Source organism: Nannospalax galili, unplaced genomic scaffold (genome assembly GCF_000622305.1).
Source record: "Nannospalax galili isolate Female #2095 unplaced genomic scaffold, S.galili_v1.0 scaffold34, whole genome shotgun sequence".
In the NCBI taxonomy this organism is placed as follows: Eukaryota; Metazoa; Chordata; class Mammalia; order Rodentia; family Spalacidae; genus Nannospalax; species Nannospalax galili.
The window spans coordinates 1,154,278-1,178,644 of NW_008338996.1; the positions used below are offsets into that span (position 1 = coordinate 1,154,278).

Here is a 24,367-nt window from a genome sequence, read left to right on the forward strand (position 1 = left end):
GGAGGCAGCTGCCAAGGCAGAGATCTCTTCAAAGGGTCTCTGGGTAGCAGAAGGAACTTACAGGAGGAACCAGATGTAGAGAAGACAGTGCAGGCTGACATCACAGGATGCGATGGTGGTTAAGACACTGCATCTCTCTCAGTCCACTGAAGGAAGTTCCCCAATTGAGGCTCCCTCAACCCAGGTGTCAAGTTGACACTAAAGCTATCCAGCACATATTGTATGACTCCCCTTATGTGAGATATCCCAAATAGGCAAATTCATCAAGAAAGTAGAACAAAGATTCTCCAGGGTAAGAATAAAGAGGGTTATTATTTAATGCCCATAGCACTTATGCTGGGAACTATAAAAATATTCGGGTACAAGTGATGGTGATGGCTGCACTGCACATATGTCTGTGTAATAGGATACAGCATTGTATGCCTACCAACTGGTTAAAACAAAATTCTCTGTCACGTACAGCTTGCTGCACTAAAAAAACAATAAAAGGTTAGGCACGGTGGTGCGGACCTAGAGTCTCAGCTAGGTTAGGCACGGTGGTGCAGACCTAGAGTCTCAGCTAGGTTAGGCACGGTGGTGCAGACCTAGAATCCCAGCTAGGTTAGGCACGGTGGTGCAGACCTAGAGTCTCAGCTAGGTTAGGCACGGTGGTGCAGACCTAGAGTCTCAGCTAGGTTAGGCACGGTGGTGCAGACCTAGAGTCTCAGCTAGGTTAGGCACGGTGGTGCAGACCTAGAGTCTCAGCTAGGTTAGGCATGGTGGTGCAGACCTACAATCTCAGCTAGGTTAGGCATGGTGGTGCAGACCTAGAATCCCAGCTAGGGCTGTGGAACGAGGAAAACGGTGAAGTCATCTAGAACACACTTCAAAAAGCTTTTTATTGAATTCAATTTCCAAAGCACAGATACTTGAGACAATTTTGCAAAGACCCTGAATTTTTATAGGGCTTGTTTTGGCTACTGTAAAAAAAAAAAACCAACTAAAAAACAAAACAAAACCACACACACACACACACACACACACACACAGCATAGTGTCCTACTTGCCACAGGATCTCTTTGGAAGATGGACAGTTCTCAAAGGCACTGATGGATGACACTGGTGGCACTGGCCCTTACTCAAGCAGCCAATTCAGCTAGGGCCCTGTCCAAGGGATCCACAGACCAGTAGTTGTCATCCCAGCCAAGGAACCAGCCCACGAAGGAGGGAGGCTCAGAGCCCTGCTTCACAACAGTGATGGGAGTCCGCCTGTCACGATTAGCTGGGTCTGTCTCGATGTACCGCTTAGCTGCAGACACACATGGAAGAGAAGGAAACCCAGGGGGTCTTAATATCTCCTCTTCAGGGAGAGGGTTGCCAGAAAAGTTGGGCTCTGTCTACCATCCTTACTGGACATCATCACTTGCAGGCAAAGATCCCCGTGTGGATTCCCCCGAAACCTGCCCCCAGCACAAAAGGGGACAGGAACTACTGCGTAACTTCCTGCCTCTCAAAGCTTTTCCTGGATGTATCATTTCCCCCCTGGTGACTGGAAGATATTAAATAAAGAAACTGCCTTTAGGTTCCCAACCTCTAAATCAGCATTCTTTGGCTACTAGGAATCTGCTTTTGAACACGGAGACCCTGACAAAGGAAACCTTTGGGCGTGCTGGAAGTGGGACATGGCTTCTTGTTTGTTCTTTTCTTCCCCTGGTCTCACGTATCTGTCCCTTCATACCTGCTACAGCTTGGACCTGGACTGTCCCCAAAGCTTTCACCCTCAGTTTGGCACTACTGGGGGTTAGTGGGAACCACAGGAAACACTATCCTCTGGTCCTTGGGGGCATGCCCTTGAAGTTGGTGGGACCCCACCCCTTCTTCTCCTGTTTCCAAGACCTGATGTCTTTGCTCCTTACACACCTCCTACCTTGGACTGGAACCTCAAAGATAAACATTCTGTCTTTATAAACCAATTACTTTGGGTGTTTGTTAGAGTCACAGAAAGCTGACTTTCTGGATACACCACCCCCAGCAGGAAGCTCCCGCTGTGGAGAAGGAAGTCCCCATCCCACAGCTGCTAAGTCCTAGACCAGCACCAGAAGCTGCTCCCACCTCAGTCAAAGACACCCAGACCGCCCCCGACCCTGACACACACACATGAGGCTTGGGTCCTTACCAGAGGTCAAGGCTTCCATCTTTTCCTCTTCTTGAGAATCCTTTCCAACCCAGACAAAGACCTGGAGGTGAAATGTGAAAGGGAAAAACACATGAGAGCTCCTGGCAGCAGTTGCTGTTGAATGAAGAACGGGGTAACGGGGTGAGGGTGGTGGTCCCAGATGTCAGACAAGACAAAGCCCTTCACTACACTAACAGCCTTCAGACAGTGACTGGAAGGACTGGAACAGAGGCTGCAGAGCAGTAACCTACACACATATGCCTGCCCATTACTGTGTGTTGGCCTGTAATACCATTTCCCACAAACTTAGTTACCGGCGATGATGTAAGAGTCTAGGTATCTAACTTCTCTTGAAATATGAGGATCTGAAGTCAGCCATGGTGGTGCATGCCTTTAATCTCAGCACTCCAGAGACAGAGGCCGATCTCTCTGAGTTTGAGACCAGCCTGGTCTACACAGTGAGTTCCAGGCCAGCTGGGGCTACAGGAAGACCCTATCTCAAAAAGACATATATATGCATGTATGTATGTATATAAGGACCTGGCAGCACTGGGCTATGACCTTCATTTGGAGGAAGCTGAGCAGTGGTGACCCTTCTGGTGGGCAGATCCAGTTTGCCTCAGTCTATACCACCCCTTCCATCTTCCCATCCCTTCCTGCTTCACTCATTATCACTGCAATATTGAGGCAGAAATGGAGAGCCCTCTCTAAAAGTTCATGAGTCATATATGTAAGGGAGTAACCAAACACATTCTCTTGCATTTATTCACTCAACAAATGTACATGGAAAGGCTACTTGACACCCATCTCTGTCTTTATCAATACAGGTATTCCACTAGGGACTGGAGAGATGGCTCAGCAGTTAAGAACACTTGCTGTTCTTGCAGAAGGCCTAACATAACCACTTATCACTCTAGTTTCAGGGAATCCAATGCCCTCTTCTGGTCTTTTCAGGCACTGTACCCACATGGTACACATACATACATGCAGGCAATACACTCATACACATCAAATAAAATGAACAAATCTAAAAAAAAATAACTTTAAAAATATATTCCACTGATGTTTGTGTACCATCTATTTTGTTTTTATTTTTAGATGTGTGCATAGGGGGGCACATGTGTGCCAGTGGGTGCATGTGGAGGTCAGAGGACAACCTTGCGTGTTAGTTCTCACCATCTACCTTCTCTGAGACAGGATCTCCTGTTGTTCAGAGTTGTGTACACCAGACTAGCTGATGAGTTTCCAGGGATTCTTCTGTCTCTGCCTCCCATCTTGCCCACAGGAGGCCTGGGATTAGAGACATGCTAATCCAGTTTTTATATGGGTTTGGAATATACTTGTGTGCTACATGTTTTACTCATCAAGTAATCTATTTTTATCTACCTATCCCTCAAATAATCACAATCAATAACATCTGCCATTGATAAGATGGCATTGGACAATAAAATGCCAGGCCTCGTGTCTCATCCTCATTTGCCAACGTGCTCCTTATAGAACTGGAAGTCCCTCTGCATTGGTGGTACCCAATATGGTTTATGTGATGCATTGTAGGATTCCTAGTACTTGGTGTTTTGCCCGGAAGATAGTGATACTAAGGACCACTGGTCAAGGACTACATCAGGAGATGGACAAGCAGGTAAATGGCTCAGTCAATGATGACAACTGAGTGGGTCAAGCTGCAAACAAACACTCTTACTGATCTTCCCACTGGGGCCCGAAAGCTACTGTGTGGGAGGAAGACAGGCTTGGGCCTTTGTGACCAGCCATTCTGCAAGCTGGAGGATGCTGGGAGGAGGCATTTGGTAGAATGGGTTACTGAGCTAGGCAAGGGTCAAGGGAGGGCATAGGCGGTTGATTCGATCCAGTCCTCCATCCCTCACATCCTCTACACAGAGCATTGGTGTAGGATGGTGCTCAATTGATCCTGGGTGAATGAGTGAATGCTGTTACCTCTGCTGGGCCCTTCAAGGCAACTGCCCTAGATGAGGTTAGAGAGCCTAGAGCCAAGGGAGGACATTTCCAAGGCTCCAAGCAACACTGGACAGCTTATATCCACACATGACACACTACTAAGTTCATCTTTCTTCACGGAAAGCCAGAATTCACACTTACTCCCCTGAGACCTGGAGGACATGATATGAGGTCATGTGATCTGTGTTTCTAAGGCACTTTGCAGTTTCCAAGGGGGCATTTGCCTGCCAGGCAGGTCTCACCGCTCTCACTTTACAGCCCACAAAATGAGGAAACAGAGGCTCAGAGAGGGGACATGGTTTGCAGCCACTCAAGACTTCCTTGGCAACACCCAGTGCTGCCTCTTTTACACCATCTTGGTGGCTCATCTTGGAGCCGAGTCCAGCTTCTGTCTCTGCCCAGGCCTTTACCCTCTCTCCTTCACTTACCTGGTCCCAGGTATCCAAGAGCATGACGTCATCAGTAGCCAGGTCTTCCTGCATAAGCTCGCCAGGAACCTCTTCAATCTGGGAGGGGTCAGAAAAGTTCAAGCAAGAAGCATCCATAGTCCCCAGCTGGTCCAACCCACAGGGACTCTTTTCCTGCACTGGGCCTTCAATCTGTTTCTCTAGGCTCTGCAGCTCACTAGCCCCCCTGAACCTGCCTCCTTCCCCAGGCAAAAGCCAAGGTATGACTTCCAGGCTCACCACAAAGCGGCCGATCCTGTTGGAGCAGGCAAAGAGGCGAGGAGGGTGGGCGTCCATCTTCTTGTCTTTCAGTCTTGGAGACGTGCGGTAGGCAGCCTTCCCACCCAGGGCCTCCCAGAAGCCATCTGTGAGGGGAGACCACACCAGTTACTGAGGGAAGCCATGGCCCCATAAAGCACATCTCACCAGCTTTCAGGGCAAACCAGGCCCAAACCCAGTGGCCTGCCCTCCTCCCTGAGATCCCAGGAGCCCAAGAGGAAAAGGAGTGGAAGGAATTCAAAGACTATCAATCAAAGAAAGGCTTGGAAAGGGTAGACTTGGCAATGGACACATGGCTTCGGACTATAGCACTGCAGGATGGACCTAAGAATCATGCCGACAGCACATGAGGCAGTGAGGCTCAGAGGTGAAGCAAGCCAAATTCACCCAGCTAGGAAGTAGTAAAGCCAAGAAGCAAATCTTTTTTGAATCCAAATTTCCACATTCCTTCTATAACACATGCCTGCTCTGTCTGTATGCAGCCATTTCCACAAAAATGTATCATAATTAAATACAATCAAACGCTCCTCGTTTCAGCCATTTCTACTAAAGTGTACATGACTAGTGGCCATCGAGCTAAGGCTGGGAGATGGAGAGCACATCTATCCTCATAGAGGTTTCTGCTGGACAGCCCTGGTTCCAAGAAATTTCAAGTAAGAAGGGGTGGGTCCTGAGCACCAACAGAAAGGAAAACTGAGGGCTGAGGGCTGAAGGCCAAGGGTGTGGCTCTCCTCTCTGTAGATTTTAAAAGTGAAGTGAGCCAGTCGCCCCTCTGACACTGTTACCCCTGCCGCCCTTTCCCAAGGCTTCCTGGGAAATGATCACTAGCTCCCGTGACCCTTCTAAGACTGTCCACACCAAGACCTCCTTCCTTCAATGTCTGGGGACTACCCTGTCACTTACCACCACCCTTGTTGCATCCACCTGCTTCCATTTGAAACACACCTGGGGTTGGGCCCCAGGGAATGTGTAGAGATAGAACCCCAGGCAGTGGGAAGGGAAGACAGGACAGTTCCAGGTCCTTTCCCAGCTCCCACCTGGCTCACTGCCTTCTGCCACTTGCACAGGTTGGGCCCGCAGCACCCTCAGCAGCTCCTGGGCCCCAGTCTTCTCTGCCTCGCTGGCTCCTGCACCTACCCACAGGTAGGCAGCTGAGGGGGTTTTCAGCACAAAGGCATCATTGGAGTTCAGAGCGCCGGCCTTAGGCATCACCTGAGAGGACAGTGCTCAGTTAATCAGGAACCAGAAAAAAACCTAACCCCTTCCTTACAGCCCAGGAGACCCTGCAGCCAGGACTGGCTTCTTATGTAAAGGTGGATAAACACATCCTTTTAGAGCTGGGGCACAGACTTTGGACAGAGAGGTCTGGCTAACCCATGATTCTCTCATGTACTGTGACTAGTGAAAATAATCTGGAATCCTGGGCTATATTAAGAGAAGTTGACTGTCTAAAACAAAGGAGGTGCTAGAACAATTCTCTATAGTGCTTAGACCATAGTAATCTACTGAAATGGAATGAGGAACAGTTTTCCAGACTGTAGAGAATGAGTGATATGGAAGGTAATGGATTGCCTGTTATGGAAGGTGTGCAAGAGACATTGAGTATCTTTGAATGGTGAAGAGGAGGCTCAAGACAGATGTCCTTGGGATAGGAAGGTCCAAAAGCCTTCTTCCTCACACCCCATCCACTCAACCCAGCCCCAGGTCTCTGGAGGGCTACTCACTAGGCCTAACAGTCTTTAGGGGGGTATTCCCCTGTGGTCTAGGAGCTGACATTACCTCAACAGCCCTGGTGGCTCCAGAGCTGCTGGCCCGGACCTGGAAGAGGCGGGTACTGGTGGGGGCTGTCTGCCCGCCATCTCGGGAGGTGCCACCCTTGTAGATGATCATGGGCTTGCCACCAAACAGGCTCATGAGGTGCGCAGGCTCCTTGCCTTGGACCACACGACTCTGACAGGGAGGGAAGAGAGCATTAGCTTTCCTGTGTGGCCCTGGGCCATGCCCTCCTATACAGCCATCACACTGTGTCTGAGTGTGGTAGGGAGCACCAGGTCCCACAACACCCAGGCACTGAGCAGAGATGACTCATGGCTGAGATCCCCCGGGTGCTGCCTTGGCTGCTGTCCCATCTGTCCAAGAACCAGGGGAGCCCATGTTTGCAAATACGGCCTTAAATGGAAGGATGGATTGCTTGAAGATACTCTTCCAGAATGCTGACATCAATTACAGACATGTGAGAGGGTAGAGGGACAAGAAGAGCATCCTAGATCTGGAGATGCTCTTGCACCCCATATAGCCCAAATCCCTCCAAATATCCCTTCTCCCCACCTGCTGAAGATCAGCAGCCTGTCTTCTTAATTAGAGTCTAGCACAACAAATAGATTTCTTTGTCTTAAATGTGCTTTGCAAAGGACTAGCTGGGTCATCCCCTTCTGGACTGCCAAGAGAGGATGTGGAGACACTGCCCAGGATGGACAGTGTCTGTGTGTTTGGCTGCAGGAATGAATTCCAGCATGAAAGCCCTGTACAAGTACTTGTTGCATAGGTAGGTGGATGAGTGTATGAATATGTGGATGTGTGGACAGATGAAGGACAGAGGGATGGATGGATGGATGGATAGATAAGTAGATGGGTAGGTGGGCAGGTGACTAGACAGATGGATTTATGGGAAGATGGGTAGGTGAGTCAATGGGTGAATGGATGGATGGGTAGATGGATGAATGGGAGGATGGGTAGGTGGGTTTGTGGGTAGATTAATGGGTGGATGGATGAATGGAAGGATAGATGGGTAGGTAGATAGGTGGATGGACGATGGGAAGATGGGTAGGTGGGTGGATGAATGAATGGGTAGGTGGACAGAGGCATGGATGCATGGGTAGATAACCAGATAAGTGAGAGGCTAGACCAGGCCCAGGCCACAACCCGAAGAGGCACTGCACTAGCTCACCTGGACAGGAGTTCCTCCCAGTTCCTCATCAAGCTGGGCAGTCAGGATGGCAGATGCAGCGACCTCATCCTGGGTAGACTGGGCACCCTGCCTAAAAGAGAGAGACTCAGTACTACGTTTGCACAGAGCCCTGAGCCTCTTCCTTGTCCTGAGCTCCAGAAACCTATGAACTTCCATGTTGCAGGTGATGGAACAAGAATAGAGAAGAAAAGCGGTTGTCAGGAGAACAAGCGCCAGTGACCAAGCCAGCCTGCCCACCCCAGCTCAGCTGCCTGTCTTCTTACTTAGGTCCTAGCACAGCAGGCAGATCTTCTTGTCCTAAATGTGCCCTTCAGGGTACTGCCTGGGTCATCCCCTGTTGGACAGCCATGAGAGTGTGCTGAGACTCAAATAGGAGATGTAGAAAAGTAGTCAGGGCATTCCCTGTATAGAAAGGTGGGTCAGCAAAAGGCAGGCGTGGCATGGGCTAATTGTGGGAAAAGATACCAGTCAATTTAGCCTCACAGAACATGTGCAAAAGACCTCCTGGGTATTCAAAGACTGATCAGTAGTGACTGCCCTGAGGGGAGGGTTAGAAAGACTCCTTCCTCAGCTTCCCAAGACTGGCCCTTGCACCATCATACCTGGCATCCACCCTATGTTAAAAAGCCTTCTTAAACTGGGCTTTGTGGTGTTCGCCTTTAATCCCAGCACTCCAGAGTCAGAGGCAGGTGGATCTCTGTGAGATCCAGGCCAGCCTGGTCTACAAAGTGAGTTCCAGGCCAGCTACAGAGAGACTCTACCTCAAAATAAAAAACAAAAAGGGAACTGAGGATATATATCAGTGGTAAATACTTTCCTAGTGGCATGAGGCTCTGAGTTCAAACCTCCTTCCCCCACACAAAAAGAATCTATATCATGCCCATATATTATCTAATTGTTTAAAAATGTAGATGCTTTTAAAAGTGTGAGGCTGTCAAACTGACCAGTACTCTTCAAGGGTGTAAGGTCATGAAGGAAAAGGTAGGCTGAGAGAGTGTCACAGATTCCAGGAGACTAACAGGGCACGAGGAAGAAATATCCTGTGGGGTCCTGGGCCCTAGACATAGCCCACTGGGTCCTGCATTAGGACCTGGCCCAGAAAAGACACAGGAATGGAAAACTGGTGACTGGACACACAGACAAGTACACAGCATTTGGATGGCTGCAAAGTGCAGGGAGAGGAAAGGCAGTGTGTGTGTGTGTGTGTGTGTGTGTGTGTGTGTGTGTGTGTGTGTGTAAGAATGGTCCAGATAGTTTTTAATTTTTGAAACTCTTCAGCCAGTCTAAAATTATTTCAAAATGAAAACTTTAAGAAGAAATTTAACAGATAAAGAGCCTGAACTTATCTGGTAAAAGAGACATATTTTTTGTTTGTCAGTGCTGGGGGTACTGGCCCCTCTGCATGCTCGGCAAGTCCTCTGCCCCGAACCACACCCCAGCCCCAAACACAAATTTCAAGTCTAAAAAGATACCACTTTATCAACTACCATGTTGATAAACATCCAAGAGTTTAACAGCATAGTCCTCTGGGATGCATCCACAGAAACAGGGACTCTCTAGAATGTGGCTGGTGGGAATCCAGGAATATAAAAGACCATAAATGCTATCTAGGGAGATTGGGGCTATCTATCAAAATGACAGGTCCATTGACTCTCTGACCCTGAAGTCTCACTTCTGGGAACTCACCCCTACAGGGACTTCTTTAAACATTCATCTGTTTGCTTACAGTCACTAATTTCAGTGATGCTTACAGTAGTGGAGGACTGGCACCCACCCAAGTATGCATCAGCAGGGAACTTGTCAATAAACCATGGTAGTGCTGCCCAAAGGAATGTGGTATGACTGTTAGGTGCGCGCGTGTGAGCAGGCGGGGGCACACACACACACACACACACACACACACACACACACACACCAGGAAGCTCTCTATATAGTGACACAGGTTGGTTTCCAGGAATAAATCATGGATAAAGCTGTAGGGCAATAACACAGCATTTGCATCATGAAGGGATGGGACTTTGATGAATGGAGTCCAGAGGGACACAGATGGGGGTAAGGCTTCTCAACGATACTTTTACTGTGTCTGTTTTGGAACACTGACTACCTGCTCAGCTTCAAAACAATTATTTAAGTAATGATTGTAATGGACACATATGACAATGTTACATGTTTATGAAGTATAGAAGAATAACCTGTAATTATTATAATGGAAGCCTCTGGAAGGATGACCTTGGCATGACTGAGCTGGGGTCTCTCTCCCTGTGTTCTGATGGCAAGAGGTTAAAAGTTGTGATCCTGTGCAAGAATGGGTCCCGGCAGGGTGTGGCCGTCCCACCTCAGGCCTCCATACCCCAGCCTAGCTCATCACCCTTGTCACCACATTCAGGCCAAGCCTGGCCCCATGTTCCCACTAATACCCCAAGCATAGCCCAAGCCCTCACCAGTTGTAGATGATCTGTCCTTGGCGGCCACCATGGCGGTAGTTGTACAGAATGATGTAGCTGTCACCTCCATAGAACTGCCCATATGTGGCAGGGTCCACTGGCACCTTATTGGAGCCTTCAATTCTCCAGATCTGCCAGGGTAGAGCTGGGGTCAGACATGGCAGTGTGCCTTCCCCCACCTCAGGTTGGCTGGAGGGCCCAGTACAGTGAACAGAGGTTAGACAACAGGACAGGATCAGGGAGGCAGGGACTCAATTCCAGGGTTACTGCTCTGGCTCCTCCCACCACAGTCTGCCTAACTCTCTGCATCCGCCTGGAAGGTCCCCCATAGCAGCTCTGGAAGAATGAGCCCAGGGAGGGTGGAGAGCCAGACCAGAGTCAAACCCAGCTCTACCCCTTGAGAGGTCATGTGACCTTGGACAACTTCCTTCTTCTCTCTGAGCCTCAGTTTTCTCATCTGAAAAGTGGGGATGATGAAACTAGCTAGTGGAATCACTGCAAGGCTTAAATTCTCTTCATGAAAGTGACAAGGCGCCCAGCACCATGGCTGGCCTGTTGGGGGCAGCTGCTCTTAGCAGAATTAACACTAATGTTATCATTCTCCCCATGTCCTGAATCCCTTGGAATTTACAGGTCACCTCCAGAGTCAGGGCCATCTCTAGGTGGCCTCAGAATGACCCCTGCTGGCGGGTCTCTGCAGAGCTCTGGTGACAGGAAGCCCAGCAGTGACACCTGGTGGTACAACAGAGATACTGAGCCCTGGGAACCTCTGATCTCAGGATCTCAGAAATTCTTGAAGGTGATGGAAGAGATCAAACCCCATTTCACAGGTGAGAAGGTGAGGCTCAGAGAGATTACAGAAATAGCCCCAGGACACACAGCCAAGCTACACTCTGCCTACTGAATACTCACTGCCTCGTCCCCCCACACCCTGCAGTAATTAGAGAATAATGGCACCAAGGACCGTGACAAGGCCAGGTAGAGACAAGCCCTACTGTCAGGAAGAGAACGAACATCTGAAGTGGACAGGTGAACCTACCTCTGCCTCTCCACCTTCATTACAATCTTCCCAGCCTTAGGGGTATTGCCTTCCCTCCCCTAAACTATCACAGCCTCAAAGCTCTCTACCTTCATGTTCTGGTCTCCAACTCACTTTCATGGTGACTTTCTAAATCACAAAAATGAGCCTGTCATATGTCTGCTAAAAACAAAACCAAACCCCCAAACCTTAATAAAAACAAAACCAACCCCCCCAAAACCCTAGTAGCACCACAGCCCATGAATGGCATTCACGGTCATTCCTGAGTATGCCCAGCACCAACCTCTGGGGAAGGCATTATCCCCCCAAAATAGTGGTCCTGCCTGGGATGCCCCCTACTCCCAAGCAGCAAACTCCTACTCCTGTGACACCCCATCCAAAGGCCCTGTTCCTGCACAGTCTGCTGTAATCACCCTCTCCCACTGCCCTTCTGTGTTCCCACAAAATCCCCATTTTCCCCTCCATCTCCAGGGACAACAGGTCTCAAAAACCTTCTGCGGCTGTGGTTATGTCCCCTCCCATACAGGCACTTCTAGGGGAGATGGTGAGATCTGAGAGCCTCATAAATAGTCTGGCACATAGGAGGTGCTCAGAGAATGCTGATTGTAAAGAAACTAAAATAAAATAATCTTATCCACCAAAACTATGATGGAAACCTTAGAGAAAACATCCTCAGGGAAGCAGGGGGCAGGGTACCAGCTGCAGATGCCTGGGACGGGGCGGGGGTGGGGGGAGCAAGGGGGGGGAGGGAGGGAGGAGCCTGGCCTCAGCTAGTCCAGCCCCACCAGTAGGTACTTAGAAGCCACTCTGGCTTCTGTCTGGGACCATAGGATAGATAACTAAGTGGGAGGAGACCTGACATCGCTGCTTCCTTTCCTTCGGCCCCCTTACACTGGGTCAGCTCTCCATGCAGGCACCTTACTCCTTCAAAGGAGCCTCTGAATAGCTGACCTATCTCATCTGTCTTCAAGGCTGAGGGCACAAAGATAAGACAGAGTCTTGAACGTGCAGATTCCAAGAGCAACATACTCTCGAGGGACAGACCACCCCCCCCCAGGTGAGTGTGACTGTCTGTGAGGGTGAGGCTGCACCCTGGAGACATGTCACCTTGTAGAAATCACTCTGATCTCCTCAAGCAGTAAGCACCTCTTCAGACCTTGCAGAGTCAGATCTGAGACACTGACCAACCAGGCCATGCCTTGATCAGGTCTGCTTAAAACTATACATACCTCTTGTCCTAATTCTTCCTCTATTTAAACCTAAAGCTCATGCCAGATGGGCTTGACATCATGAGACCCCTATTCCTGTTCTTTCCAATGTGGCTACATTGATTAAATATCAGTCTCTCTGTCTCTTAACATTCCATCTCAGGTGACTGAACTTGGCCTGTTGAGACTGCCAGAGCCTGGGTGTCTGCCCTAAAACTCCAGTTCCAATACCTGTTTCTGGCCAGTGCCATCGTCATCCATGCCATGCTGGGCAGCCATGGCGGTGGAGGTGTGCAGTGTGGCAGCATCGAAGGGCACACGCTCCACGTTGGCGATGTGACTTGAGAGGTAGCCCAGGCCAGGGCCATCTGTCTGGTCTGGGTCTCGCCAGTTCTTAAAGAACTGCTTGAACAGTGGAGTCTCACCACCCTCGGGCAGGACTGAAACCTGAAAAGGGCAGGAAAGGGGCCAGGTGAGGCAGGGTTGCCTAGCAGGAGGTCTGGGGGGCCTCAGATGCCCAGTCCCCAGGGGAGTGGGCCACCTCCTCCAGCCCTTATCTCCACTGTCTTCAGATTCTCACCTGGGTCTGCTTGGGGTAGTTCATCTTGGAGATGAAGTCCGAGGCCGTTTTGAGGGCAGCCTTCCGCTCCTCAGTGTTGGCCTGCTTGCCTGCCAGAAGACAGATGAATAATGGAGGGTTAGCAGTGCAGAGACCCAAGGAAAGGGGCAGATGGCCCACCTCCCTACTCTCCTTAGACTTAGACCATGGCCAGAGAACCCCACCTCTAAGAGCTGAGGGCTCCCAGTTGCAGGGGATCCCCTTCGGATCCTGGCTAGATAACCACTGTGGTTCATTAGTAAGCACAGAATTGGTTCTGAGAACCATATAGACTATTCTATTGAATCCACACAAAAGCCTTAGATCATATGTTATGCCTAGCTTGTTCCCATTCACATAGAAGGAAATGGGGATCTCAGTGGGGTCACAGAACTCTTCCATGGCCACCCTGCAGACAGGGCAAGGGGGAACCTGTAAATCAGACTACCCCATCAGCCAGAAGCCTCCTTTAAAGGCGACAGGCTCCTCCCCACCCACAATCTGGATTCTGTCCCAACCATGAGAGCCTTGTCGATCCAAAAGAGGCCCTGGCTGGTCCATGTCCAGATCCCCCAGGTCAGCCACCAGGTTCCAGGAGCTTGTATACTTTCTTTTTGCCCACCCACTGCCTCCTTCCCTCTGTCCTCCGGCCAGAACTAGTCTCAGAGCATTTGGGAAGGACATTGAGGGTCTTCTCAGATGTCTCTGGGTCAAAGATTTCCAAGAGCCTCACAGCAAACATTCCATCCACAAGACTTCTCTTGGTGCCTCCTGGTGTGACCACCTTCATCAAAGACCCCCATGCCCAGCAGCAACTTACAAGTCCCACAATAAAAAAAAACTGTTTAACACTGTCCAATTTGCTGGGGCCCAAGAACTTACTGGATCCATGGAGCTAGACCTTTTTAATATAAATTTTACATGGTGTCAGTTAACCTCTGAGAGAACTGATCTTGTTACACACTTGGCAAACACTCATTTTTAGCCCAAACAGGGAATCAGGTCCAGCAAGTGCCCGTGATCATGCAATAAGTGAGCCAGCTGCAAAGCCAAGATCCTGATTTCTTTCCTTTGTCACGGGGCGGTGGCGGGGTGGGGGGTCAGGTCTGACACTCTCCCTGCGTCTGAGATCCTGGAAGCCACTGGAGCCAGGTGGAATGTAGGCCCTTGTCCCATACCTTTCCAGACAAAGATTTTCCCATCTCTTCCATGGTCCAGGATGAAGCAGTCCTCAGATCTCAGGGCACCCTGGGTGAAGGGGTTCTCATCAGCCACGAGGGAGACGGACATGCTGCCTGCACCATTGGAGACCTGCAGGATGGAGATAGAGTGACATGTGAGAAAACAGAGGAACCCAGGCCCACCCAAGCTCTGTGGCACAGCTAGGCTGTCCTTTCCTTTGCCCAATCTGTCACATCTTCTGGGCATAGTTGTTAATACCTGGAAAGGGAAGGTGAGATCAATGCAGGAAAAAAGGAACTCAGGTTGGAGATGTGGCTCAGTTCGTATGTAGAGTGCTTACCATGCATCCACAAAACCTGGGGTTCCAGCCCCTGAACACCATATAAACTGGGCATGGTAGTACACACTGCAATCCTAGAACTCAGGAGGTAGAGGCAGGAGGATCAGAAATTCAAGGTCATCCTCAGCTACATGGTAAGTTGGAGGATGTGTGAGAAACATGAGACCCTGTCTTAAAAAGGATGGGGACTTGAAGAGGATGTAGTTTATTGAAATTATAGTGACTTCAAGAGTAATGAAAACAGTGACAAGAGGGGCTGGAGAGATGGCTCCGTGGTTAAGAGCACTGGCTGCTCTTGCAGAGGACTCCGGTTCGATTTCCACCACCCACGAGGCAGTTAACAACCACCTGTAACTCCAGTTCCAGGGGATCCAATGCCCTCTTCTGGCCTCTGCAGGCATTGCAATGACATGGGTACACTTAGACACATGCAGGCAACACATTCATACACATAAAATGAAAAAGAATAAATAAAAATTTTTTAAAATAGTGACAAGAGTCAAACACAATGTGGCATTCTTGATGATACTTGAAGTGAACATGGAGAAATCAGGATAACGTCTGTAACTGGGTTAATATTGACCCAGTATCAGTAGTTAGTTTTGATAAGTGTATCTACTTATGCAGGATGCTAAGCAGAAGCTGAGTGAGGGCAAATGGACTAACTCTGCAATTCTTCTGAACATCTAAGAAATTCCAATGTAAAAAGTTTATTCGACTTAAAAACAACAGGCATCTCACTAGTTAGATTTCTCAAGACTGACTGATCACACACAGCGCTGACAGGCTCTGAGGAGGACTCTCTGGGAGCTGGGATCTGCAATATAGCAAACCTGTGAGCCTCAATCCAGTTTCTAAAATGACAAGGAAGGGGCAGGAATTAGCTTAGGGGTACAGCATTTGCCTGATACACAAGGCCCAAGGCCCTGGGATGGACCCCCAGCACTGACTAATAACCCCGAATACACACAAGGGAGAGATTTTAGGTGTTAACCGTACCCTGCGCCCTCACCACTTTTGCAGTTTCACCAAATATTTTCCTAAGATACTTTCTCATTTCTCCCGCCAAATTCTCCCAAATCATGCACAATTCTGCAAAGTTGACCCTCTGGGTGGGTGTGGTGGTATGCACCTAGAATCCCAGAACTTAGGAGGCTAAGGTATGAGGATCAAGAGTTCTAGGCCAGCCTGGGCTTTACAGTAAGACCCTGCCTGAAAAACAAACGAATTAAAAACCCAAAATAACCCCCCTCTTTTTTCAAAGCATGGCCCAGACATGGCAGGCTCTTCATTCTTTCTTACTGTTCTCTCGATTCAGGGTGACAACAGACACAAGTATTCCCTGGACCTAGGAAAGCAGCTCCCCCTCACCCCCTGCCCCTGTCCCAGTGTAGGGGAGCCAAAGAGGGATAGGTCTCCTGCCTCCCCATCCTGACCCCCTTCTGACCCTGAGTTGTCTGGGGGACACTGTCCTTGGGACTTACCTTGTAGAGCTTGGCCAGCTTTCGGTTGGCTGCATCCTCCTTGGCCGTGTCCTCAGTACCCGCAGGCAGAGTTGGCTTGGGACCCAGCACCTATGAGAAGTGGCGAGATGGAGCAGAAGGGTGGCAGTGAGCATGGAGGCCCCTGAGAGAGCTCCCTGGCATGCTGGGCCACATGGGCAGGCAGAGTCACCATGGGAACCCTCCCAGCCCTGACATCTTGAGCCTGTTCCCAGGCTGCTAATGAGGAACTCAGGATCTGCCAGTCAGTGTCCTCCTTATGTCCCTACCCCAGACTGGATCTTCTGATCTGTCATGTGCATTCTATTTGAGCTGCCTGCCACTGCTGAACACCTTCCAGCACAAACACCTTCCAGCAGGGACTGGAGGAGATTCCACTTCCTCATGGTACAAGGATTAGCTCTCTCCATTTACAGTAAGGGAAACTGGGGGCTGGAGAGATTTGTCCACATGGTGTCTCAGTGGCTGCCAGAATTTGAACTTCAATTGCTGTGATTGTGTGAGTTCACAGCTCCGTGTGGGGCCTGTCCACTTTCTATCCCTCCCACACCATGGCTGAAGTCTGGCATCTTCTTTTCCAGCAAGAAAGAGCTAAGCAGCAAAGAGCAGAGCTCCTTTTCCTGGGGAACCTTGCCTCTATTGATAGATTCTCAAAGCACAGCAGCTGACAATCCTATCATACTGTTCACTAACTGAGCCACAAAGGAATAGAACTGGTTAGAATAAAACATCAATGGCTGGGACTTGGTTGTTACTGCTAGCCAAGGAATGCTGGGAAAACCTCTCTCCCAGCCCCTTTGGAGGGCTTGGTCCTCCCTACTGGAGGATGTGACTTGCACTCCCAGCATGCACCATGCCCCGAGATGCCCCAGTTCAGCTCTCAGAGGATCAGAGTTATCAGGAAAGCTATCTTCGTACTCCTCAAATATTCAGGACAAAAAAAATGGTCTTCAGGGGTGGGGCACCAACTTTACTATCTCTTCATGTTCATCTCTGATTGGCACCAAATGACGAAGACAAGTGCAGCCTGACCCCACCCCGCCTGCACCCCACAGGCACCTGGAGCATCGCCTCAGGCTCGCCACCCTCTTCAGACACATGGACTTGGGCACGGCCACTCCGCTCGTTGTCACGGATGCCTTTGGACACCTGTGTGGCCTTCAGCCTTTCAAACCTGTTGCTGTTGGAGCCGCACCACTGATAGATGTTCTGGAAGACAGAGACCCAGCCAGTCATGTCCCAGCCTTCCCACAACCACCCAGTGGCAAGGCAAAATGCCAGCTGTGGCTTTGTGCGAGTGCCTCTTTGCCCATGCTTACTCAGGTCAAGGCTGGCAGAGCGTGCACACATATACAGACATGTACACACACACACTTGCACACATTTGCCACCCAAGTACAGTGGAATGAACTCCCTACATCCGGAGACATGGGAGTGCGTAACTACATCTAGACTGTGTATGTAAACTCTTGCCAGCTTAAATATGATTTGCTCCTCTGAAATTCATGTTCAAATTTGATCACCATTATGACCATGAAGGAAAGGGCCTTTGCCAGGCTCTGTCATTAGAGAGGGAACATTTTTCTTGTAGGTTCGCTCTTTCTAAAGCATCACTATAACACAAGACCTTGTAAGCCTAAACCAACTTGTTTATGAGTTACCTAGCCTCTGGTGTTCTGTTACAGCAACAGAATATGGACTATGACCCCTGCTGGTGAGAAGCAACATTGCAACTGCCGTTTTGGAAGGCAATTTTTCTCCTTCAGCTCAGATAACCTATGTGCTGCGGGTTAGTTTTTATTATCAACTTTACACAACCTAGAGTCACATGGGAAGAGGAAGCCTCAACTGAGGAATTTTCCAGACCAGACTAGCCTGTAACCATGTCTGTGAGGGACTGTCTTGATTGACGATTGAGGTAGGAGGGTCTAACCCACTGTGGGCAGCACCGTCCCTAGGCAGGTGGTCTTGGGTTGTATAAGAAAGCTAGCTGAGCATTAGCCAGACAGCAAGTGAACCTGTACGCAGCCTTCCTCCATGGTTCCCGCTTGAGTTCCTGCCCTGACTTTCCTCAACAATGAACTGTGACCTGGAGGTGTAAGTGAAAAAAGAATTCTTTCCTCCCCTAAGTTGCTTTTGGTCATGGTGTTTATCACAGCAACAGAAAGCAAACTAGAATACCCTGTGAACCACAGTTCCACTCTAAGGAACAGACCCACGAGAACTGTGGGTGTACACCTACCAAAAGACTTGTGCTAGAATGTTCAGAGCAGCCCAAACCAGAAACCACCCCATGTCCATCTAGGACATGAGTGATCAAGATGTGTACCTATGGAGTCGGCACTTACAGAGCAAGGAGGAGGCGTGATCTGCATTGAAATGCAAGGCTGAGCAAAAGAATCCCAACACAAAAGAGCAAGACCTTGTGCGTATAAGGTTCAGAAATGGGCAAAACAAGTCTGTCCTGTTGAGAGAGTTTCAGGTGGTGACTGCCCTCAGGGGTGAAGGGACTGGGAGGGAACAACAGACATTTTGCAGAGGGCTGCAATGTTTTGTTTCTTGATAGGGAGTTAGACAGGTGTGGTGCCTTGGAGAAAGCCACAGAGCAGCACCAGGATTCATACACGGCATGCTACTTTCCTTCAATAAGAAGCTTATACTAAGTCATCATGGGCCTTTATACCACAGACTCATATGCACAGAAGTTTTAGGATGCAGTGTCTGGCCATGTCCGTTTGCAGGTTTGTGCTCACATGGACCTGTGAGGCAAGCATGCATGAGGCATCACCCATCTGCCTGCAAGTGGGCTTGGGGAGGTATACCACGTGCACATTGTCACATACCAGGTACATGTGCAACTAACAACAGGTATGACATACACTGTGGGTCCAAGTCTACGTGTGTGGGAACTTCTTATGGCTCTAGTGTTCACAGTAGACAAGAGTCTATGCTTTTTGCCCACAACTGCCACATGCTTAAAATAAAAGTATGTGTCTATATTTTCAAAAATGCACAGATATGCGTATCAAGAGACATTAGGGGGTCTGCATATCAAGCACACAGTACAAATGATGAGGACCTGAGGTCTGTGCACACACATGACTGGCTTCAGTCCACATTTGTGAGACTCTAGAAGTACCAGACACATCCTACTGGGTCTGTGTGCCCCACTCATACCACACATACAGGGCCTATTGATCCTTTTGGTATGTCCCCCTCCCTCAATGTCTATGAACATGTTCATGAGTGTTTCTCCCTCCCCAGAATCAGACCCAGCCAGGCCAGGGATACCACAGTGGCCCCTGGAAAAGGACAAGTGGAACTTACATTGCCCAAATCCAGAATGAAGCAATCGCCATTGTTGAAGCTGTCCCAGGACACAGGCACCTCGGTGGCACGGACTACACGACGCCCTTTGACCTGGAAGAGCCTCTGTACCACTACTTCATTGGGTACCACATGCTTGAAGCCAGATGCTACGCCACCTTTCTGCAGGGTCAAGGGGACAGCATTAGTCCAGGGGAAGAGGGCCAGGGAAGCAGGTGTGGGGGAGGGCATAGGACCAAAGTAAATTCTGGCCAGTGGACTAGTCACATAGTGCTGAACAGCCAAGCCAGGACTTTCACTCTTTACTGTGCTTGATACTTAGGCATTTTTTCCCTACACACAACATTCCCACCAAATCTCATGCTCCACTCAGAAGATTCCCAGGAGCCATTTCCCTGTATCAAAGGACTGCAAACATTCTCCTCTCAAAACCAGCATTCCCCAAAAGATATTCTAGGATACTTTACCCAAGATGTCCTTCAGGGAAAGGGTTCCACGATCAAATGATAGGAAATGCTCTTTACTCACTGTCTCTGCCTGTTACATAATACACAGGAGCATCAAACAGCTCTGGAAAATCCTACCATGAACACAACTGCTTGCCTTCTGTTTTACACAGCATCTCCCTAACTCACAGAATCAACACCACTTTCTCCACCTCACCCTGCCTCCAACTCCTGTTCTGCAAAACATACTTTGAGAAGTGCTAATCCAAATCTAAACCTTTCCCATCCTTAAGGGTGTCTAGGAAATCTTCTTGGACCTCCTCAGCCCATACCATCAGTCAGTCTCCATCATCCTGTGGTACCCACACACCCAACTGACCCTTCGGAGGCAGGTAGGGGCACAGGATGCTTAGCCACCACCAGAATACTAGATGGCTTTGGATAATCTCTGCCCCCCTCAGCCTCTGGTCTCTTCTCCGCCTTCTCAGTCATCACCAAGTCCTGGAAAAGGGCTCTGCATGTGGGCTTCTCTACCACAGCCACCACATGCCCTTGGTTCAGTAAGAATCCAACATAAGCTGGTTGGGGTTTCTAGAAATTAGAGTCCCCAGCTCCAGATACTCACCAGCCCTAGATCCCAGGTTCAGAGCTGAAAACATCTTTCCACAGCAGCCCATTTTTCTCAGCATAAGGTGAAGCCCAAAGAAGTGAAGTGACTTCCTCATGGGTGTTCAGCAATTGTGTGGCACAGACAAGGCCTCCTGCTCTCTGTCTAGTCCTTCTCCCTGTTCCACCAGCTATGGGCCTGAAGCAGGAGGGCTTCTGTAGGTCCCCTGGCTCCCCCAGCCAGGTCCCTACCTGCCTACCTCTCTCTGCAGAGCTGGGCTAAGGCTGACACTAGCTACACAGATGCCATGGGAGGTAGAGGCAGCCATTTCAAATCAGGCTCCTGCTATGTCCACCAACATTAAACAATATGGAGGTGTCTGTCACCCCATAATGCCCACGGTTCCACACATTTCGCATGCAGAGCACACACACGAAGAGATTTGCCCAAGGTCTCACAGAGGCTGGGTGGTGGTGCCAGGATTCAAACCAGGTGTGTTTGAAACTGTAAAACCATGTTCCTCCTCTAGTATCAGAGCAAATATCCCAGGATGAGAGGCAGGCAGTTTCCTGTGGTTGGGAGCTGGAGTGCCCTCTGGTGTTCTTTCTTGGTATAGACATATGTCCTTTTCTACTTTACCCAGGCCTAGCCAAAGAACTCAGTTCTGATTCAACTGCCTTTGCACTCTGTGTCAAGAGCCCATCAACAAAACTGCAGGTGCTACTCCATATGAATGACCTTAGCATGGAGCAGAGGTATATTTATGGCTTCCACTCTTGACTCTGGCCACCCACAAATCAGTAGCAAGCCAGGAGCTTTCCCCATCACAGAAAGAATGAGTTCGAGTTCTGGGTATAGGGTCAGGTCTGAAGGGGACCCAGAGACTGGCTGTCAGTGATGTCTGAGATCAAGAGCAGAGTTCAAAGGATATTAGCAGGGCCTGGTGGAAGGCTAGGGCCAAGGCAGGAATGCCTGAGAGTAACTGGGGACCAGGTGAGAAGCGGCCACCCGGGCAGCATATAAATCACCTCTGGGAGCCACGAGTGACTGAGCTCCCCTGGGTCTGGGCACCCACCTGCTGTCCACGCAGGACTCGCAATAAGCCTGAGGTAGGGAAATCACTGCTTCTGGGGCAAGGGCTGAAGGCTCAGAGAGGTTAATTAAGCATGCCCAGGGTCCAGTTGGCAGCAAAACTGGGTTTTATCTCCACATTCTGCGTTTCAGGGACTGGCCTTGTTGTCCATCAGCTCTGGACCTCCCAGGAGTGTATTAGCCTGGGACCTCACTCAGCTGGATGCCAAGGATGAGGTGCGCTGAGATGCTCTCCAAAAAAGTAGGTGCTAGAAAGACCATTCCCAAGAGACAAGGAAATGAGGAGCTAGGAAAGATCATCCTCTTTTCTACAACACTTGTTCAAGCAAGCCTTTTATTCTGTTATTAAAAATATGTGACTTTAAAAAAAAAGTATCAGTTTTTTATTCTCTCTCTCTCTCTCTCTCTCTCTCTCTCTCTCTCTCTCCCCTCTCTCTCTCAGATGGAACCCAGAGTCTTAGGCATGTTAGACAAGAATTCTAGCACCAAGCTACATCCTCAGATCTTTTCCTACTTTTGATTTTGAAAAGGCCTTGATAAGTTACCCACGTTGGCTTTAACCTGCAGTTATCTTGCCTCAGCTTCCCAAGTAGCTGGGGTCATAGGCCTGCACTACCCAAGGCCAGCTTATTCTTTCCTTACAAAGTTTCCTTATTCCCTTTCCTTAATTAGTTTCCTAATTAACTCTAATGTTACTGAGCTAGGAAATTAGACTTGGCAAGATAGATAGATAGATGATAGATAAATAGATGATAGATAGCTAGATAGACAATAAATAAATAATAAAAGTTCTCAGAAGACATCAGTGGATCTACAAAGGAAAACAGGAATTTTAAAAAATTTTCCTATTATTATTTTACTCTATTCTTTAAGATTGATTACTGCTATCTAAGTCTAATTTTCTGGTGAAAAGAGAGATTGACATCAAATTATTTGAGCAAACTTCTGTAGAGTGAGTTGTTTAAAGAGTTACTTTCTGAATTAAATAAGCAACATCAGTAGACAGATGTGTTTGTGGAGAAAACAAGAGAAATCCAGACAGCGTTTGGTATGTACCCACAGGGTGAATCAATCACCAGGATGTTCACTTTCTGAAACCTGTGTTTCTGTAATGTTTGACATTTTATATTAAGCCTGTCTTATCCTTCTAGTGAGATGGGGGTGGAGGGGCATCACTAAAATTTCCATGAAAAAAATTCAAGCTGGGTACTTAAACAACTAAGAACCTATTCACGAGGAGGCTGGACCTCTCCACCCTCCAAACTCGGAGTCCTTTTCTAAGAAAAGGTTCCAATGGTTGTCTGGCTTTCCAATTGTTCCTCAATCCAGGGTATACCAGGGCTCAGCTAGGCCCAGATTCCTTTTAAACAAAGGGTTTCTAATACAGCCCTGGGGGGTCCCCAGGGTGAAGATGGACGGAAAGAGCTGGGAGACAGATCACTGATGGGAAACACCCTCAGTACACAGTGACGTAAGCCTAGTGGGGGTCACAGACTGAGAAAGGCCAGTCCTTCCTGGTGGCTCCGTGTCCCCTCTCTGCCCCTTCCCTGACTCCAGGACAGAACTGGCTCCCAGGAAGATGCTTTCACAGGAACAAGTCTTGCATAACAAGCCCTGCTCCTTGGCATCTATAATTGATGAGGGCGGGAGGCTGAGAACCTTGGGCTAGGCCTGCCAAGTACGGGGGTGGCCCGAGGACCTGCAGAAGTAGTAAACAGGGCTGGCCTTGGACTTCACATGTCCACCAGTCCCTTCCATACTGAAGCCCCAAATCTGAGCCCTGACTGGGACCCACCTTCTCAAGCATTCCTCAGAGTAAGAGCAAGAATAACCCAGAAAATCCCCTTGGGGTAGGGGATCCTAGCTAGACTTGCAGATGATGGCTCCATGGAGCTCAGACGGAAGGTCAAAGAATCTTGAAACGTCCACTCTGAACTAACTGGGCTATGCTAGATCTTTCACACTGAATCCCACTAGCTGGGCAACCTTGGGTAAGTTGTTTAACATCTTGACACTTTTTTTCCTCCTTTATACAACGGGGCTAATACTAGCATACTGTGAAATGAATTGAGTAAACTGCTTAGCAAAGCCCCTGACTCATAGCGAGGAATGTGAGAACCCTCCCACTAGCTTGTAGACACTCAGGCAAATCAGCTCACCCCACTGAGCCTCAGCTTTCTCATCTTTGAAATGGGAATATTACTGCCACCCTGAAATCGATGGTGAAAATTAAACAAGATCCTGCAGGAAAGTCATGATACATGATAGTGGTTCTCATCTCTTTCAATTCCTGCAAACCTGGGGCACCTGTGACCTATTCCACAATGTTCTCTGGCCTGGTAAAACCATCCCTGTCTTCATGACAACTGTTATATTTGTGTCCATTGAGCTTTCTCTGAGCAACAAGTGACCGAGGCGGATAAATGAACAAATACCCTCCAGTCTCTGAGCTGACCACTCCTTTGAATTCCACCTGCCACTCCTTGCAATCAGTGATTTGACTGCCAGTCTTCCCAAGTCCTTGGAAAGGAACCCGTCTACCTTACCCAGACTCCCCAGTGCTCAGCCTGAGAAAGAGAAACGCAGGCTGGGTTCCAACATGGCTTCCACCACATATTGGTTGTGAGACCTTCCTGTGCCTCTTTCTGAGGCCAAAACGAGGTCCTATGATTCCCTAGTACAGCACTTACAGTACATGGCATGAGGTGGGTTCCTTCCTTCCTTCCTTCCTTCCTTCCTTCCTTCCTTCCTTCCTTCCTT

At 49.1% G+C, this 24,367-nt stretch overlaps 1 protein-coding gene across 3 annotated transcripts in view; it reads right to left on the reverse strand.

Annotated features, from left to right (window-relative positions):
* Positions 1–854: 854 nt before the first annotated feature.
* Positions 855–24,367, reverse strand: part of Gsn (gelsolin) — a 58,927-nt gene continuing 35,414 nt past the window's right edge. For all 3 annotated transcript variants that reach the window (XM_008833454.3, XM_017798260.2, XM_008833452.3), the window contains 14 exons: positions 19,463–19,624; positions 17,195–17,344; positions 16,118–16,207; positions 14,290–14,422; positions 13,094–13,182; positions 12,745–12,960; positions 10,264–10,397; positions 7,802–7,892; positions 6,634–6,804; positions 5,892–6,066; positions 4,816–4,940; positions 4,558–4,635; positions 2,156–2,216; positions 855–1,288 (listed from right to left, as the gene is read on the reverse strand). In XM_008833454.3, the coding sequence (XP_008831676.1) occupies positions 1,119–1,288; positions 2,156–2,216; positions 4,558–4,635; positions 4,816–4,940; positions 5,892–6,066; positions 6,634–6,804; positions 7,802–7,892; positions 10,264–10,397; positions 12,745–12,960; positions 13,094–13,182; positions 14,290–14,422; positions 16,118–16,207; positions 17,195–17,344; positions 19,463–19,624 (1,845 nt within the window). In that variant the 3' untranslated portion in view covers positions 855–1,118. The remainder of the gene's footprint in view (positions 1,289–2,155; positions 2,217–4,557; positions 4,636–4,815; positions 4,941–5,891; positions 6,067–6,633; positions 6,805–7,801; positions 7,893–10,263; positions 10,398–12,744; positions 12,961–13,093; positions 13,183–14,289; positions 14,423–16,117; positions 16,208–17,194; positions 17,345–19,462; positions 19,625–24,367) is intronic.